At 41.3% G+C, this 18172-nt stretch overlaps 1 protein-coding gene across 4 annotated transcripts in view; it reads right to left on the bottom strand.

The window, feature by feature from the left end:
• Positions 1-458: 458 nt before the first annotated feature.
• The window catches only part of LOC120066128 (GRAM domain-containing protein 4-like), a 43157-nt gene continuing 25443 nt past the window's right edge, over positions 459-18172 (bottom strand). The window contains exons 6-20 of one of the 4 annotated variants that reach the window (XM_039017263.1): positions 17465-17597; positions 14808-14833; positions 14514-14605; positions 13931-14022; positions 13773-13821; positions 13515-13586; positions 13326-13369; positions 11151-11260; positions 10817-10971; positions 9046-9063; positions 6209-6356; positions 5878-5971; positions 4790-4880; positions 4155-4223; positions 459-3117 (exon numbers count right to left, since the gene is read on the bottom strand). In XM_039017263.1, the coding sequence (XP_038873191.1) occupies positions 3010-3117; positions 4155-4223; positions 4790-4880; positions 5878-5971; positions 6209-6356; positions 9046-9063; positions 10817-10971; positions 11151-11260; positions 13326-13369; positions 13515-13586; positions 13773-13821; positions 13931-14022; positions 14514-14605; positions 14808-14833; positions 17465-17597 (1301 nt within the window). In that variant the 3' untranslated portion in view covers positions 459-3009. The remainder of the gene's footprint in view (positions 3118-4154; positions 4224-4789; positions 4881-5877; positions 5972-6208; positions 6357-9045; positions 9064-10816; positions 10972-11150; positions 11261-13325; positions 13370-13514; positions 13587-13772; positions 13822-13930; positions 14023-14513; positions 14606-14807; positions 14834-17464; positions 17598-18172) is intronic. The other 3 variants (XM_039017265.1, XM_039017264.1, XM_039017267.1) reach the window with 3 other exon arrangements.

Below are 18172 nucleotides of genomic sequence, written 5' to 3'. Positions count from 1 at the left end.
ACAGCCTGAATTTAAAAAGGACAACATGTCTATGTCACTGGCCTACACACAACACTCCATAATGTCAAAGTTTTAGACATTTTTACAAATTAATAAAAAATGAAAAGCTGAAATGTCTTGGGTCAAAAAGTATTCAAGCCCTTTGTTATAGCAAGCCTAAGGTCCCTCATTCGAGCAGTGAATTTCAAATACAGATTCGACATCAGACCTGGGAGGTTTTCCAATGCCTCGCAAAGGGCACTTATTGGTAGATAGGTAAACAAAAAAACAAAAAAATTGCCAACTGTTGCACAAACAAGGTGTGGAAAGCGCTTATAGACTTATAGACCCCAGAAAGACTCACAGCTATAATCACTGCCAAATGTGCTTCTACAAAGTCTTGACTCAGGGGTGTGAATACTTATGTAAATGAGATATTTCTGTATTTTATTTCAATACATTTGCAACATTTTCTAAAAACATGTTATCACTTTGTCATTTATGGGGTATTGTGTGTAGATGGGTGAGAGAAAATGTTTTGTTTTTGTCCATTTTGAATTCAGGCTGCAACACAACAAACTGGACTTGGTGGGCTTGGTGAAGCCATTGCCATCATACTGGGAATTTGCAAGCGACGAAAAGGATGATCGATCAACAAGGGCATGATCAATTAGCGAGGCTATTTTTTTTTACAACACCTTCGATGGTTTGGGACACACACGGTACTATAATGATTACTTTCCATCTTCAAGTTGACGGCCATGCCATAAATTGACATTGTTCAGACAGTGCTGATTCAAACAGATTTGGAAGCAACATGACTCCACGAATTGACACATTTCAATTCACCATCCACTGGCAAAGAGTGTGGCTAAACCCAGGGGAAGTTTTTGATTGGCTGAGATGTGACCACTCAGGTTTATCAGCATTCAGAATTTCTCCATCACAAGACGTACCGGTCAGTCTTCATGACCTCATAGTCTTACAAGGAATCAAACTGACTTAAAGCAGTGGAGTTTAGAACCTAACATCTGTAAACATTACAGATATAGGGTGAAAGAACTAAATGACAAGTAGTGAAATGAAGAAAACATTTTGGCATACATACAGTACATACTGTGCTTCTTAAGTATATCTAACTTTTTCGAGGGGCTTGGAGAGTGAGATACCTAAGTTACTTGGTGTGGACTAAAAGACATCAAGCAAATGTCCAGTTAGCCTGCCTAGCATGTGCTCAACTAGAACATATTGTAGCCAACACCTTAACCGTTACGCCAAGAGCTCTGAACATCTTGACAAGGTCGCTAGGTGTTAGGTTAATGAAGCTACATTACCCCCTTCCTTCGGGAGAGTGTCCCCCCCCCCCCCCATACTTTCTCTTCACCAAGTCCCTCAGGTGTACACGCCTCTCCGATGACCTCAAAGACACCATCCCACTTCTGACACCAATGTAGCGAATTCAGGGCGTAGCCCCGACCGGGACTCAAAGCCGGGTCCAGCGACCTTCAAGCCAACACCTTAACCATTACACTTGACAAGGTCACTAGCATTTTAATATAAACCCCATTCCCGTTTGCTGTCAAAACCCAAAAGATAACTTTATTGCCAAAATTTTTGTCCGGGATTCAAACTAACACAAATAACTGGCATTGCACTGCACTCGACTTTTAAGAACATGTGGTTTCGTGATCCAATGGCAATTTACCTGAAGTTACACGTCAGAATCAGTAGAAAGTGCAGTGCTGCATTGGTTTGAATCCTGGCCTAAATCTGTGAGAGAATTAGATAAGGCTTCATTGAGGTTGAACAAGGCAGTGAAGAAAAGGCTCCTGCTTTTTTGGAGATAGATTTTTTGGGAATTGCTTTACATGTAATCTGTCCCATAAAGTACTTAGAGTACATTCATAAACATTCCACAAAACCTACATAAGTTATCGTTTTTACTGATCCAATTAGTTATGTGCAATGTCACATATTACAAATCACATATTATACTCTGAGGCTTCAGAGTAATGTTTATGCAGTGCTTATGAATGCTTCATGACTCCTTAACATGGACATGTAAATCCATACCTTTTCTTTGCCAAGACAACAATGTGTGTGAGAAAGATATTGACTACAATGACTTTTGGCTGCCCATCATTAAATTATTCCCGTTCCGTCCCTCCACTCTCAGAAAAAAGGCTAAATAAAACAGTTACACCGAAAGGCTATTGCAGAAATGATATCTAAAGCACATTCATTATCTGGGAACATGAAGGCTTGAGGTTTTCATAAACGTGGTTTCTGGTGCACTTTACAAAATGTGAGTTAAGACCTGTGCAAGGCCACCAATGATATATACTGTATATCAAACCAAATACATCCTATTGAAGGAGAGCATTAAGTAGAGCAAAGAGCATCAATGTGTGTGATAAACAAAATGGGAGTGCCAGGCAGTCCTGTCAGATAGGCAAAGAGATCCAGACTCCTCCTGAAACAGCACAACAGTGTTGACCATAAAATGATCACCCCCCACCACACACACACACACACACACACATACGCTTTTTAGCAGCACACATTCTCGCACGCGTGCACAAAAAAAAAAAAAACTGACAACAAAAGAGAGATAGAATTGAAAAGCTATTACCCGAGTACAGAACAACAGCAAATCAAGACAAGGGTGCTCTCTAGGCTCTATAGGCTACTTCCCTGGATGCAATAGCCTCAACCGAACCAGTAGGAGGCAGCGATGGTGTGCGGGTCCAGGAGTTGTAGTTCCTTAGTTAGACCTAATGAGGAGTTGTGGTTATCAACGAGAGGATAAGAAGACCTTGGGCTCTATAGTGATGGACCAGGCCTCAGATCAAGTGGATACCATCCTCACATACTAACCTAATGTGGCTTGGTGGAGGAATCCACCACCTTGGCATGGACACTAGCTTAACATACGTGCAGATATACTAATTGGCCAGTAGCAGTGTACTACATAGAGAACTCGCTGTGTCAGTATAGGACATCCCTGGTGAAGGCAGCCATTTTGGTATGTTAGGTCTCAGGGTTGGTGGCTGTGGTCATGGTCACTTTCTTCGTATACTGTGTGAAGATGGCGTCAAAGGCCTCGTCCCTGTGGATCATGGCACCAAACACCAACGGCTGAGAGAGCACAGGTAAATAAAGGGGAGAGTGAGGGGATAGAAAAACAGTGACAATAGGAGGGGATATTTTTAGGAAGATTATTTTAGGCGTTGATAAACCTGTCAAAAAGCTGTTATGGAGCTCAATGATTGGGTTCCTGCCTATAAATATCTGGTCTTTTGAATTGACAAAGATTTTATGTTTAAAAACCATACCGATGAGCTAGTTAAAAAGCTAAGATTTAAAGTGGGCTTTTAATTTTTTTATATATATACACATATTGCCTCTCCCTAAATAGCAGGAAGCAGATTGTACAGTCAACTTTCCTACCAGATCTTGTCTATGGTGATACCATTTACCAGATAGCAGCAGTCACCACTCTACCATAGTGCCTTTCGCTCGATCACAGGTGACCGTTTTAATACTCAACACTGCATCCTGTCTCAAGAGGTAGGCTGGTCCTCATTAAAGTCCCGTAGATCACTTCATTACTTCCTTTTTGTTTATAAAGCTCTACTATACAAGCTTCCAACTTACCTCACTTTGTTGTTAAAGTATATATAAAAAGTAAAGTATAAAAACATGAGATACCAAATCCGTTCACTCAAGGTTCCTTGGGTCTCCACTGGACTAGGTAAATCCGCTTTTAGTTGTAACACTCCACATTTTTGGAACCACTTACAAAATTAATTACATTTGGATTCCCTGGTGCCACTAGGGCACTTTAAAACCCTGATGATAAACGACTTCACCCAGGTGTGCAATTTTGTTGATTGATTTACTTTAACAGCTACAGTAGTTTATGATGGCTGTGATGTTCTAATGTAATGCACTTGTTATTCTATCTTATAGTTTTCTATATTTTCTTTTCTGCCCCCATAGCACCATTGAAAAGAAGACCCTGGTCTAAATTGGGCTCCCCTGAATAAATAAAAGTTAACACAAAAAATAAACAATCTTCTCAACTTGTTAACAACATATTTGACAAAACACTCAGACCTAAATAGAGAGAAAAGAAACATGGCCTAAAATGGACTGTCCATAAGTGTTCCTACCTTCTGGGTGGACGGTGTTGCTATGGAGATTCCCATTCCAGATCCAGGTAATACAGACAAGACTTTGTACTGTGGGACAAACAAAAACACCAGAAACTCAGACAACCTTAACATTCTACTGCAGAAATCGATTTTTAGGAGGCTTGGGCGATATACCGTTTATACCGAAATACTGATTGTATGATTTTCAATACTGTAAAAAATTATGTTTATTTTTTGGGGTTTGGGTGTGCGTGTTATGCCACTGCTTATAACTTTAAGAAATCTAAGATGTGTCAAATAAAGTATATCCAGCAGAGGGCTCCAGCTATGCATCCTCCTGGATCAAGATCCTTCTTGCCTAAATTGTTTGTGCCTCAAAAAAAAAAAAACATGAATCATTTTTTAAATTTTATTTAAACACTAGTAAACAAAGTTCACTAACATCCCTGTCCAGTCACGTCTGTCTTTGTGATTCCTAAACTACTGCAAAGTTCCCTTTATAATTTGGAAATAGCACCCCTTGCGTGCACATTCGGTAATACCGTATACCTCGGTATGGTACAGAAAATACGGATACCGCCCGACTCAAATTTTTGTTCAACCAATGAATTTAGACATTGGACAGAAGGTGAAGTGAAAATAGAGAAACCCACCTTCTGAATATCAGTGATGTCAATCAGTTTGATGACTTTGTTCTTTCTAGAGGAATTTGACCTGCAGCTTGAGCCTTCAAAGCAAAGGTAACTGGGGAGGGAAACACTTTGTAAGCACAGAGAAGGACACATTACACCTGAACACACAAACCAATACAAAACACACAACAGGGTGCTGCAAGAGCACATGCATACACTAAGTTTACAAAACATTAAGGACACCTGTTCTTTCCATGACAGACTGACCAGGTGAATCCAGGTGAAAGCTATGGTCCCTTGTTAAATCCACTTCAAATCAGTGTAGATGAAAGGCAGGAGACAAGCTAACCCATAACAGTCTAAGCCCTTCAGACGAGTCCCAAGACGCTTGTGGGGGTTGTAGAACACCATCATGTTCGTGTGAGTCTCATGTTGCCATAGAGGGGTCATAATAGTTTGTAGGCCAAACCCGTTCAGACGCTACAGACGATGTTGTGAGAAGACCGATTTTCGGGATGTCTCATGATCTGACAAACACCGCTCTAGCTCGGTCACCTTTCGCCGCCGATGCGAATGTGCGACATCGGCGGACACGGTGGATTGAGATGCATCCAATGCATAAAAACATATCTCCAGTTTAAACTGAAGGATTTTTATGGGGATTTTTGTATTATGCTAATTCGATTTCCACGGGGGCCCGGACATCGACTCTAGGGGGTTTTAATGAAGCTATTCTGCCATGCTATGCTGTTGTCTTAGGTCTCTCTTCATGTAGTGTTGTGGTGTCTCTTGTCGTGGTGTGTTTTGTCCTATTTTTTTATTTTATTTTTAGGCCGTTATTGTAAATAAATTGGTTCTTAACTGTAAATTTGTTCTTAACTGACTTGCCTAGTTAAATAAAAGGTTAAATCAAAATAAATACAATAAAAAAAGTATTTTTAAGCCTTGAGACAATTGAGACATTGATTGTGTATGTGCGCCATTCAGAGGGTGAATGGGCAAGATAAGATTTTAAGTGCCTTTGAACGGGGTATGGTGTTCCTAATGTTTGGTATACTCAGTGTGCATATCTACATGTGACAGCTAGGTATTAGCAGTATATGGCTTACTTTTCAGTGACAAAGAGCACACCATTACGGATGTAGTCTGTGGGACTCTTCCTGTCCCTGTTGATCAAGCAGCATCGCCAGCCATTCTCACACACTGCCAACGAAACCAGTCGACACACACATATATATCAGGTCTGACACACTGCCAACAAACACAGTCAATAGTCATGGTTTCACTGCTTGCACTGCACCAACATAACACAATCGATAAACACTAAATTCATCAACAAAAACTATGGAAATAGGTCAACATGGAAAAGGGTGAGGTGGTGATCCAGGCACAAATAGTCAGCTGTCTCTCCTGAGAATTATCATGTAGTGCTCTACCAACCTGCTAGGGGGCGCTCATCCCCGGAAAGATTGAAGACCTCGTGGAAAGCCCCCTTCTTAGTATTGTAGGCCCTGCCAGTCTGTTCCTCTAGACTGATACCACATGGTAAGGCTGTTCCTAGACTGCCATGAGCTACCATCGGATGGATCTAAAGAGAAACAGAGAGCGGGGATAAGAATGGTAGGATACAAGGAAGGATGGAGGAGAGAGGTCAGCATTTTAGACTAGGAGTGTGGGAAGGGAATTGGCTAGACCTAAGCAGCGTATGTGTATTATAGCAGGCTCTCTCAAACCAGTGGCTTGACTTGGACATCAGCATCACTCAGTCAACTTCACTGCAGGTGACTCAAAGCGTACACAGTTTTTTGGTTAGCAGTGCATATTGGCTGGGGTACTAGTGGAGAGCATTGGATACATTGCTTATGGGGATGTGAATGATAGGTTTATGGTGTGTCTCATGCAAAGCATGACGCAATGGACTCATGTCCTGTACTGTATATAACAACCTTTCATTCTAAAGAATGAAACATGAAAAATGACTGGACAGGTTTTCTCAAAGCATGCGCAGACCAACTGGCAAGTGTCTTCACAGACATTTTCAATCACTCCTTGTCCCAGTCTGTTATCCCAACATGTTTCAAGCTGACCACCATTGTCCATGTTTCCCAAGAGCTCCAAAGTAACCTGTGTAAATGACTATCGCCCTGTAGCACTCACATCTGTAATTATAAAGTGCTTTGAACGGCTGGTCAAGACACACATCAACACCATCATCCCAGACCCCCTCTAATTCGCCTACTTCCCCAACAGATCCACAGATGATGCAATCTCAATTGCACTTCACACTGCCATCTCCCACCTGGACAAGAGGGGAAATAACTACGCGGCAATGCTGTTCATAGACTACAGCTCAGCGTTCAACACCATAGTCCCCTCCAAGCTCATCACCAAGTCAGGGACCCTGGGACTGAACCCCTCCCTCTGCAACTGGATCCTGGACATCCTGACGGACCGGCCCCAGGTGGTAAGGGTAGGCAACAACACCTCCGCCACGCAGGCCCTCAACACGGGGGCCCCTCAGGGATGAGTGCTTAGTCCCCTACTGTACTCCCTGTTCACCTATGACTGTGTGGCCACGCATGACTACAACACCATCATCAAGTTTGCTAACGACACGATGGTGGTAGGTGATGAGTCAACCTACAGAGAGGAGGTCAGAGACTTAGCAGTGTGATGCCAGGGCAACAACTTCTCCCTCAACATTAGTAAAACCAAGGAGCTGATCGTGGACTATAGGAGAAAGAGGGGAGAGCAGGCCCCCATCCACATCGATAGGGCTGTTGTGGAGCGGGTCGAGAGCTTCAAGTTCATTGGCGTCCACATCACTAAGGACTTAACATGGTCCACACACACCTGCACAGTCGTGAAGAGTGCACAGCAGGGCTTTTTCCCCCATCAGGAGGCTGAAAAGATTTGGCATGGGCCCTAGGCTCCTCAAAAAGTTATACAGCTGCACCATCGAGAGCATCTTGACTGGCTGCTTCCCCGCTTGGTATACCAAATGACCCGCCCTTGACCGCAGAAACACCACCCTCTTTAGCATAGCGCTCCAGAGGGTGGTGTGGAGAGAGGGTGATGGGGCCGAGGTCCCTGCAATCCAGGACCTCTAAACAGTATCAGGCTGTGTCAGAGGAAGGCCCGAAAAATTGCCAAAGACTCCAGCCACTGAATCCATAGACTGTTCACTCTGCTACTTCCTAGCAAACAGTACCAGAGCATCGGCTCCAGGACAAACAGGCGCCGAGACAGCTTCTACCCCCAAGCCATAAGACTGCTAAATAGCCAGACTGCTAAATAGTAAATTAATGGTACCCAAACTATCTGCACTGACTCCATCTTGCACGGACCCTACGCACACTCACTAGACTATACACACACACACAACACTAACAGTCCCATTCACAACATACACACACACTTTGAAACTCATAATTTGCTGCTGCTACTCTGTTCTTCATTTCACTCTTATTATTATCTATCCTGATGCCTAGTCACTTTACACTGCCCCTTAATGTCCATATCTACCTCAAATACCTTATTATTATCTATCCTGATGCCTAGTCACTTTACCCTGCCTTCATGGTACCTCAGCACATTGATCTGGTGCTCCCTGTATATAGCTACATTCTTATTTATTTTATTCCTTTATTTATTATTATTTATTTGATTTGACTTTAATGTGTTTTTGCTGACCATTGGCAGGAATTCTCTCTAGAAAACACAAACTGGCCCGAACACACTGATAAGTATTGCTAACTATTAGAACATTATAAAAACAACCTTAAATAATTGCATGGGATTTTATGGAAGAGTAGTTTCCGGTATGATATTATGATAGACATTACTCTAATGCAATCACACTTTTGCACAAACTACAAATACTATTAACAAATCACTATCTTTCAAAAGAACCAGTGAGCAGTTTTTAGCTTCCAGTTACTTCCTCAATACACATAGCACTACCTTGAATATAGGGTTCCTTCTGATCGCGTCTATCAGAATGGATACAAAATGAACATTCAAAACACCATTATGGTAATCTCTACTTTGGTGCCACATGGAAAATAACACTTTCAACAGCACTGTGGTAGATGCACATATTTAAAAGACAAGGCACATTTTGATCCTTCACATAGACACTGTTAGCATTGCTCTACTGCTGATATCCAAAGGGGCAAGGGGTCGATTTGGAATGCAGCTTATCTCTAATGACACATACACGATGGTGGCGCAAACACAGACACTCTCCAACCAAAGTGCACGCTAGGGAGCCCTACCTTTTCACACCCAGAGAGCTGAGAGAGGAAAAACAACAGAGAACTCAGGTGATCAGACACAAACATAAGGATTCCCACAGTCCCAGCTGCTGTGACCACCAACATTAATAGGGATGAACTGTGACAATGACACACATCAATATGTCATGTGTGTGTACACGTATCTTCAGTGCCTTCAGAAAGTATTCAGACCCCTTGACCTTTTCCACATTTGTTTACGTTACAGCCTTATTCTAAAATTGATTAAATTAATGTTTTTCCTCATAAATCTACACACAATACCCCGTAATGACAAAGTAACAAAAGTTTTTATAAATGTTTTCTAATATATAAAAATAAAATAAACTGAAACACCTTATGTAAAATAAGTATTCAGATCCTTTGCTAAGAGACTCAGAAATGAGATCAGGTGCATCCTGTTTCCATTGATCATCCTTGAGAGATTTCTACAACTTGATTGTAGAAGTCCAACTGTGGTAAATTTAATTGATTGGACATGATTTGGAAAAGCACACACACCTGTCTATATAAGGTCCCACAGTTGACAGTGCATGTCAGAGCAAAAACCAAGTCATGAGGTCCAAGGAATTGTCTGTAGAGCTCCGAGACAGGATTGTGTCGAGGCACAGATCTGGGGAAAGGTACAACAACATTTCTGCAGCATTGAAGGTCACCAAGAACACAGTGGCCTCCATCATTCTTAAATGGACCACCAAGACTCTTCCTAGAGCTGGCCGCCCGGCCAAACTGAGCAATAGGGGGAGAAGGGCCTTGGTCAGGGAGGTGGCCACGAACCCGATGGTGACTCTGATAGAGCTCCAGAGTTTGTCTGCGGAGATGGAAGAACATTCCAGAAGGACAACCATCTCTGCAGCACTCCACCAATCAGGCCTTTATGGTAGAGTGGCCAGACAGAAGCCACTCCTCAGTAAATGGCACATGACAGCCTGCTTGGAGTTTGCCAAAATGCACCTAAAGACTCTCAGACCATGAGAAACAAGATTATCTGGTCTGATGAAAGCAAGATTGAACTCTTTGGCCTGAATGCCAAGCGTCACGTCTGGAGGAAACCTGACACCATCCCTACGGTGAAGCATGGTGGTGGCAGCATCATGCTGTGGGGATGTTTTTCAGCGGCAAGGACTGGGGACTGGTAAGCATCGAGGGAATGATGAACGAAGCAAAGTACAGAGAGATCCATGATGAAAACCTGCTCCAGAGCGCTCAGGACACAGCCAAGACAAAGCAGGAGTGGCTTAGGGACAAGTCTCTGAATGTCCTTGAGTGGACCAGCCAGAGCCCGGACTTGAACCCGATCGAACATCTCTGCAGAGACCTGAAAATAGCTGTGCAGCGAAGCTCACCATCCAACCTGACAGAGCTTGAGAGGATCTGCAGAGAGGAATAGGAGAAGCTCCCCAAATATAGCTGTGCCAAGCTTGTAGCGTCATTCCCAAGAAGACTCGAGGCCGTAATCACAGCCAAGGGTGCTTCAACAAAGTACTGAGTAAAGGGTCTGAATACTTAAGTACATGTCATATTTTCATTTTCTAAAAACCTGGTTTTGCTTTGTCATTATGGGGTATTGTGTATAGATTGATGAGGGGGAAAAACGTGTTAATACATTTTAGAATATAAGGCTTTAACGTAACAAAATGTGGAAAAAGGGAAGTTAATACTTTCCGAATCCACTGTAGGCACAAAAGACTTGCACATATACAGACACACAAACACATTATATACAATAGTATGTGTAGAGTTTGAGACGTACCCGTCTGGACAATGCCGCGCCCCCGCGCTCCTTCAGCTGGGGGTCAGTGGGCAGGTTGGTCCAGATGATGTGGGGCGTGTCATACTTGTCCCTTAGCTTGGGACAGCTCCTAAACATGAAGTCGATGATGAAGAACTTGATCCCCGCATACAGCCCTGAAGAGGAGACATGCAGAAAGGCATGAGGGAAGATCAAGAGTCTCTTTCCACATCTGGTATATCTCAGTCTTTTTCTCATCTCAATGCTTGGGGCTCTCACTGAGTAGGTGTAGCAGGTAGTGACCCCTATGCTGACCTTAGGTCAGTCCAGGGTACAATTTACATATTGTCCTTACCAATCATAAAGCCCATGAGCTTGTAGGGGATGAGACAGGAGCAGATCAAGGCCACCCATAGACCAACGTAAAGCTTCCGAGTAAACTCAGGATGCACCCACATGAACAGGCTGAAATACATATGCGCACACACACGGATTTAATTATATATATATATATATATACACATACATACATATATATATATATATATATACACATATATATATATATATACACATATACACATATATATATATATATATATATATACACACATATATATATATATATATACATATATATACACATATATATATATATACACATACATACATATATATATATATATATATACACATACATACATATATATATATATATATATACACATACATACATATATACATACATATATATATACATATACATATACATACATATATATATATATACATATATACATATATATACATATATATATATATACATATACACATATATATATATATATATATATATATATATATACACATACATATACATATACACATATATATATATATATATATACTGTTGAACTCAGAAGTTTACATACACTTAGGTTGGAGTCATTAAAACTAATTTTTCAACCACTCCACAATTTTCTTGTTAACAAACTATAGTTTTGGCAAGTCGGTTAGGATATCTACTTTGTGCATGACACTTGTAATTTTTTCATTAAATGTTTACAGACCGATTGTTTCACTGTATCACATTTCCAGTGGGTCAGAAGTTTACATACACTAAGTTGACTGTGCCTTTAAACAGCTTGGAAAATTCCAGGAAATGATGTCATGGCTTTAAAAGCTTCTGATAGGCTAATTGACATCATTTGTGTCAATTGGAGGTGTACCTTTGAATGTATTTCAAGGCCTACCTTCAAACACAGTCCCTCTTTGCTTGACATCATGGGAAAAGCAAAAGAAATCAGCTAAGACCTCAGCAAAAAAATTGTAGACCTCTACAAGTCTGGTTCATCCTTGGGAGCATTTTCCAAACGCCTGAAGGAACCACGTTCATCTGTAGAAACAATACTACGCAAGTATAAACACCATGGGACTATGCAGCCGTCATACCACTCAGGAAGGAGACGCATTCTGTCTCCTAGAGATGAACGTACTTTGGTGCGAAAAGTGCAAATCAATCCCAGAACAACAGCAAAGGACCTTGTGAAGATGCTGGAGGAAACCGGTACAAAAGTATCTATATCCACAGTAAAACGAGTCCTATTTCGACATAACCTGAAAGGCCGCTCAGCAAGGAAGAAGCCACTGCTCCATAACCGCCATAAAAAAGCCAGATTGGTTTGCAACTGCACATGGGGACAAAGATCGTACTTTTTGGGGAAATGTCCTCTGGTCTGATTAAACAAAAATAGAACTGTTTGGCCATAATGACCATTATGTTTGGAGGAAATAGGGGGAGGCTCACAAGCCGAAGAACACCATCCCAACCGTGAAGCACGGGAGTGGCAGCATCATGTTGTGGGGGTGCTTTGCTGCAGGAGGGACTGGTGCACTTCACAAAATAGATGGCATCATGAGGGAGGAAAATTATGTGGATATATGGAAGCAACATCTCAAGACATCAGTCAGGAAGTTAAAGCTTGGTCGCAAATGGGTCTTCCAAATGGACGATGACCCCAAGCATACTTCCAAAGTTGTGGCAAAATGGCTTGGAGTGGCCATCACAAAGCCCTGACCTCAATCCTACAGAAAATTTGTGGGCAAAGCTGAAAAAGCGTGTGAGAGCAAGGAGGCCTACAAACCTGACTCAGTTACACCAGCTCTGTCAGGAGGAATGGGCCAAAATTCATCCAACTCATTGTGGGAAGCTTGTGGAAGGCTACCCGAAACGTTTGACCCAAGTTAAACAATTTAAAGGCAATGCTACCAAATACTAATTGAGTGTATGTAAACTTCTGACCTAATGGGAATGTGCTGAAATAAATAATTCTCTCTACTATTATTTTGACATTTCACATTCTTAAAATAAAGTGGTGATCTTAACTGACCTAAGACAGGGAATTTTTACGAGGATGTATTTGGCTCAGGTGTATGTAAACTTCCGACTTCAACTGTATATATACACACGAAGTGTAAAACACACGCTGGTTAACAAACTTAAACATACCGGTAACAAACACACACTCACTTCTTTATTTTCTCCAAGACATCTGCCATCTTTCCAAAAAGATTCTGTTAAGAACACACACATTGTTGTTGTGAAAATGGCACAACAATTTAAACACCTCACATCGCAGCTCCATGACTATGAATAGATGTCATCAAGCATCTCTAACAATTTCTAACTCAAAAAGGTGAAACAGTTGTTACAGCTCACCTGTGCTTTTTGAGCTACATCAAGAACTAACTGGAACTTCTCTGAAACAGTCAGATCCTCCTTTGGTGGTTCCTAGGAAAAGAAGAGATACATCCAAACTATTCCCCCGAAAGCAAACAGCATTAAGGTAACGCCCAGTGCCCTAAAATCTGCAAACACTGACGGTGTAGGGGCGTGTGGAAGGTGCAAGGGGATTCTTTTTGGACCTTTCCTAGGTAAAGCTAGATCCCAAAAGAGGTGACATCATTAAAGTCTTACCACAGGTTGAGAGACCCCGGGCACAATACTCCACTGGATCCTCCAACCTCTGAGAAGAAAGTGGAGAGAGACAAGTTTGACTCAACTCACAAGAGATTGTATATGTTCAAATGGAACAATTTAGAACAGGCAATGCACCTTGTAATGAGCTTAGCTACCTGGAAATTAGGTAATTCAAGGACAACCTTAGAATGGCTAGGAAGATAAACATGGGGATGGCCCAACCGTGCCACGCTGCATTCATATAGATCTGTGTAAAATATAAAGGGGGAGAAGAGGTCACACACAATCTATTATTTCCATCTATCCACCTCTAGTCTATACTCATACTGAGTATGAAACATCTCGGTACTATGCAACACATATTGCATACCGTTTTGGGGCAGATATAGATTTTCATGCAAATATCTCTCTAAAACATAAATAGATGTTGCTATACAGGTGGAGCGATAGAGCTATTGATCTTTATCGCTGGAATCTTGATTTTTAAGCCTCGAGACAATCGAGATGACTTATGTATGTGTGCCATTCAGAGGGGGAATGGGCAAGAGAAAAGATTTAGGTGCCTTTGAACGGCGTATGGTAGTACGTGCCAGGCACACCGGTTTGTCTCAAGAACAGCAACGCTGCTGGGTTTTCACGCTCAACAGTGTGTGTGTGTGTGTGTGTGTGTGTGTGTGTGTGTGTGTGTGTGTGTGTGTGTGTGTGTGTGTGTGTGTGTGTGTGTGTGTGTACACTCACAATGAAGGCGAAGGCTGACGTATACACTGATTGCCAGCTGGATAAGGCAAAAAGGTTCCTCTTAAAGTTTATGACAGGTTTGGCACCTCGCTCTACAGACATGTAGAAAGTATTAAAACATTTTAAAAAACACTATCAAGACAAATGCTGATGCATCAATCATGTATACATATTTTATTACAATAAAGATATGTCATTGGAATAGCATTAGACTCAGAATATGATATTCATCAAGATACGGCTGACATTGAGTGTGATCGGTACATCTTGTTCACTAAATTTACTTAAACTTACTGAGTCTTCTCATGTTTTCAGTCAATCTGAGTACAGGGGACAAGAGAAGGGGAGTTTTTTCAATTAGAACTCAGCATGACAAAAGCAAGAACAAAATGATGTAAGGAACAAGCACAAACAGTGCTATATAGGTTTTGGTGGAGGAAGAATAAAACTGATTTCATCACATTTAGCTATCCTTCATGGGAAAGTATTTTATTTTACCTTTATTTAACTAGGCAAGTCAGTTAAGAACAAATTCTTATTTTCAATGACGGCCTAGGAACAGTGGGTTAACTGCCTGTTCAGGGGCAGAACGACAGATTTTTACCTTGACAGCTCGGGGATTCGATCTAGCAACCTTTCGGTTACTAGTCCAACGCTCTAACTACTAGGCTACCTACCTGCCATATGTGTTGCCTGAAATAATCACTTGTCTGCCAAAGCCTTCTTGTCTGCCTCCTATCTCATCTCCCTTTCTCTTTCAGCCTCCAAAACTAACATCAAGTTCATTTCAACTGGCAGGGTGCAGTGAACGCTCCTTCCTTCTCTTCCCCTGCCTCTTCTGCTCTCTCACTCTCCGTCCTCTTATGCACTTGGATAAAGTTACAGGACACAGTTTGAGTCAGACTACTCATGACTATACTGGCATTGTTAACACTGAGTGTTCTCTTCTTCTCTTCCTCTCCTCCCCTCTTCCTCTCACCCCTGTCTATTGTACTTGGATTGAGTTTCATAACACAGTTTGAGTCAGAGTACCCATGACTCCACTCTGCGTTAATCAGGAGAGGACTGATCCAGGGCAACTATAAAAGGTCACTGTTTGGATTGGAGCAGGAAGAACTGATCCTAAATCAGTTTTAACTAGCATAGAATGACAACAGCCTGCTGCAGTGCACTCAATCTAGCCCCAGGGGTCAGACAATCCTCCCACTTCCACAACAACAGGGTTACAACTTCTACTGTGCTGAAAGCCCTGGGATTGGCTGTGGGTTATAATAACAGGCCAATTTGACATCAGGGTGAAGACATGGGGACGGCTACTTTACGGTGGGTGCTGATGAATAGCATGCTGACAGACTCTAGGCCCATTACAAAGCAATCAGTTTTATGACCCTTCTCTAACCAGCATGTACTCAGGGTCATCCGAGCTGGTTAACCTGATGACTAGTGGCTGGCTGATTGAAATGAAAGGGGAGAAGCAGAGGGGAGCAACGTCAGAGCAAATGTTGAAATCAGAATCTTAAAAAGGGATAGTTCAGGCAAAATCCACATATGGGTGGAATTAACCTTACCTTGAGTTGTGTCTAGGGTTGCAAAGGGAAGGTATATTACTGGAAACTTTTGACGTTTACCAGTACACTACCATAATCTTTCAAGGAATTTATGTAATCTATCACAAGACATCTACTGGCACTTTTGGGTATTTCAGATTATCACAGGTGTCTAATTATCTCCGACCCTCTGTGTGGCCTTATCACATTTAAAAAATATGAAATAATTAAAGTTGCAATATGCAGAAATCTCTTAGCCACTTCCTGTTTGCTAAAATTCAAATAGTTTGCATAACTACAGTTTGTGACAAAACAAACAACGCATAGTGTAGAGTCATTTTACCATCTAAACCACTATGAAATATATTTTCAATAACCCAAAATATTGTATTTTCAGCTGTTTGAAGCTGGTGTACAAAACCGAAAGTAAAAAACGCAAAAATGAAACTTAAGAACGGGAAGCATAGAAATAGCATATATGAAGCATATCTAACACTACTTAGATTTACTTTCAAAGAGAATGAAAGATCTATAACTCATATTTCTATGTGAATTTGGTCGGGTCACCCAAAAAGTTATATATTGCAGATTTAAATAAAATGACTTTAAAATAAAAAAATACAATGACAAAATTGTAAAACATTACCCTAAATATAAACTTAGTGAACATTTGATTTGAATTATCAAGATCCCCATTAGCCGACGCCAATGGTGACAGCTAGTCTTACTGGGGTCCGACACATAACGAAAAAGACATTACAGACAAAAGACTTTACAATTTACATCCATTAAAAACATTAACATGTAGTGTGTGTGTGCATCAAATATGAGGGTTTCTGCATGAAATATCCTTTTTTTTTTTTTTACACACTCATTTATTTTGTCAATGTTTTGGTGTCAAACTGGTGGCAGTTGTGAAGTCAATAGTTGGAAGAGTTGCAGAGTTAATAGAAAATAATGCCATTGGTGATAGATATTTTTCATTCAATTAGGCTATTTTCTCCTGTGGTCTATCTACTAGAAACTCATGGACAGATAATTTAAAAAAAGAATACAATATGAATAGATTTATTTTATTCAAGCATCATTTACCAAAGTTACGATGGAAAATCTATGGCAATCTGTTAATTACCAAAAATACTGAAGATTCTGGCAATTTTGGTAAATTACCGGTAGCTTTGCAACCCTAGCTGAAGGTCCATAGTGACGCTTTGCTAACATCAGTCCGCTGGTTTAAATTCATGAATTTGGACGATGCCCATTATCCTAGCTCCTGGCTGTGACAATGGATTATTGTGGATTCCGTCACTATGGGCCTTTAGGCAGAACTCAAGGTAAGGGAAATTCCACAAAACTATCCCTACAAATGTTCTCAACGGGGGGAAAAAGTGTGACAGTTCTCACCTCTTAGCGCTTAGCGGCTCCTCTGGCTCCACTGTGTTCTCCTCCGGCTGGAAACGGAAGTCCCCGATGTACGCTCCAAACCGGTTGTATAGCCACGCCTGCAGCCATGAGTACATGGTCTCCTTCTGCTTGTCTGCAGGGGCAAAGGAACATATGGGATATTGTTAGACCTTGTTTTATTGAATCAGGTCGGTTATATCTGGGTTGGAACAAAAGCCTGCACACCTTGTTGCTTTCCAGGACTAGTGTTGGTGACCACTACTTATACTGTATACATTTGACCAGTATTCAACTCAATGTTACATGGTCGTAGCAGTATGAAACTATGTGAATACAACACTCTGTATGCTTTTTGTTAGACCTACATTAGCACCTGTATTTCTTCATTACAGTGTATCCAAACACCTTGTCTTTATTTAGCAGTTTCTCTAATCTCCTTTTCCCTCATACTGTATCGTCACTACAGCACGTCTCTGGAACTAATTAACTAACAGCTCGCTACGAGACACCTCACTAAAATAAATTGCAGCCTGACATCACACCCAATTAAAATAGACACCTCGGGTTATTCCCCAAGACACATCACAAGTACCATTCAAATCTGTACTCCATCCTCGCTTAGTTTGGAATGTGGCTGAGCTGACGAGCAATGTGGTGGTTAGTCTCCCAAGGCATACTGGTTGCATCCCACAATGTTAACAATGTTCC

Source organism: Salvelinus namaycush, chromosome 21 (assembly GCF_016432855.1).
Source record: "Salvelinus namaycush isolate Seneca chromosome 21, SaNama_1.0, whole genome shotgun sequence".
NCBI classification, from domain to species: domain Eukaryota; kingdom Metazoa; phylum Chordata; class Actinopteri; order Salmoniformes; family Salmonidae; genus Salvelinus; species Salvelinus namaycush.
Note: the sequence above shows the minus strand (reverse complement) of the source record. Positions and strands in the feature narration are given on the sequence as shown.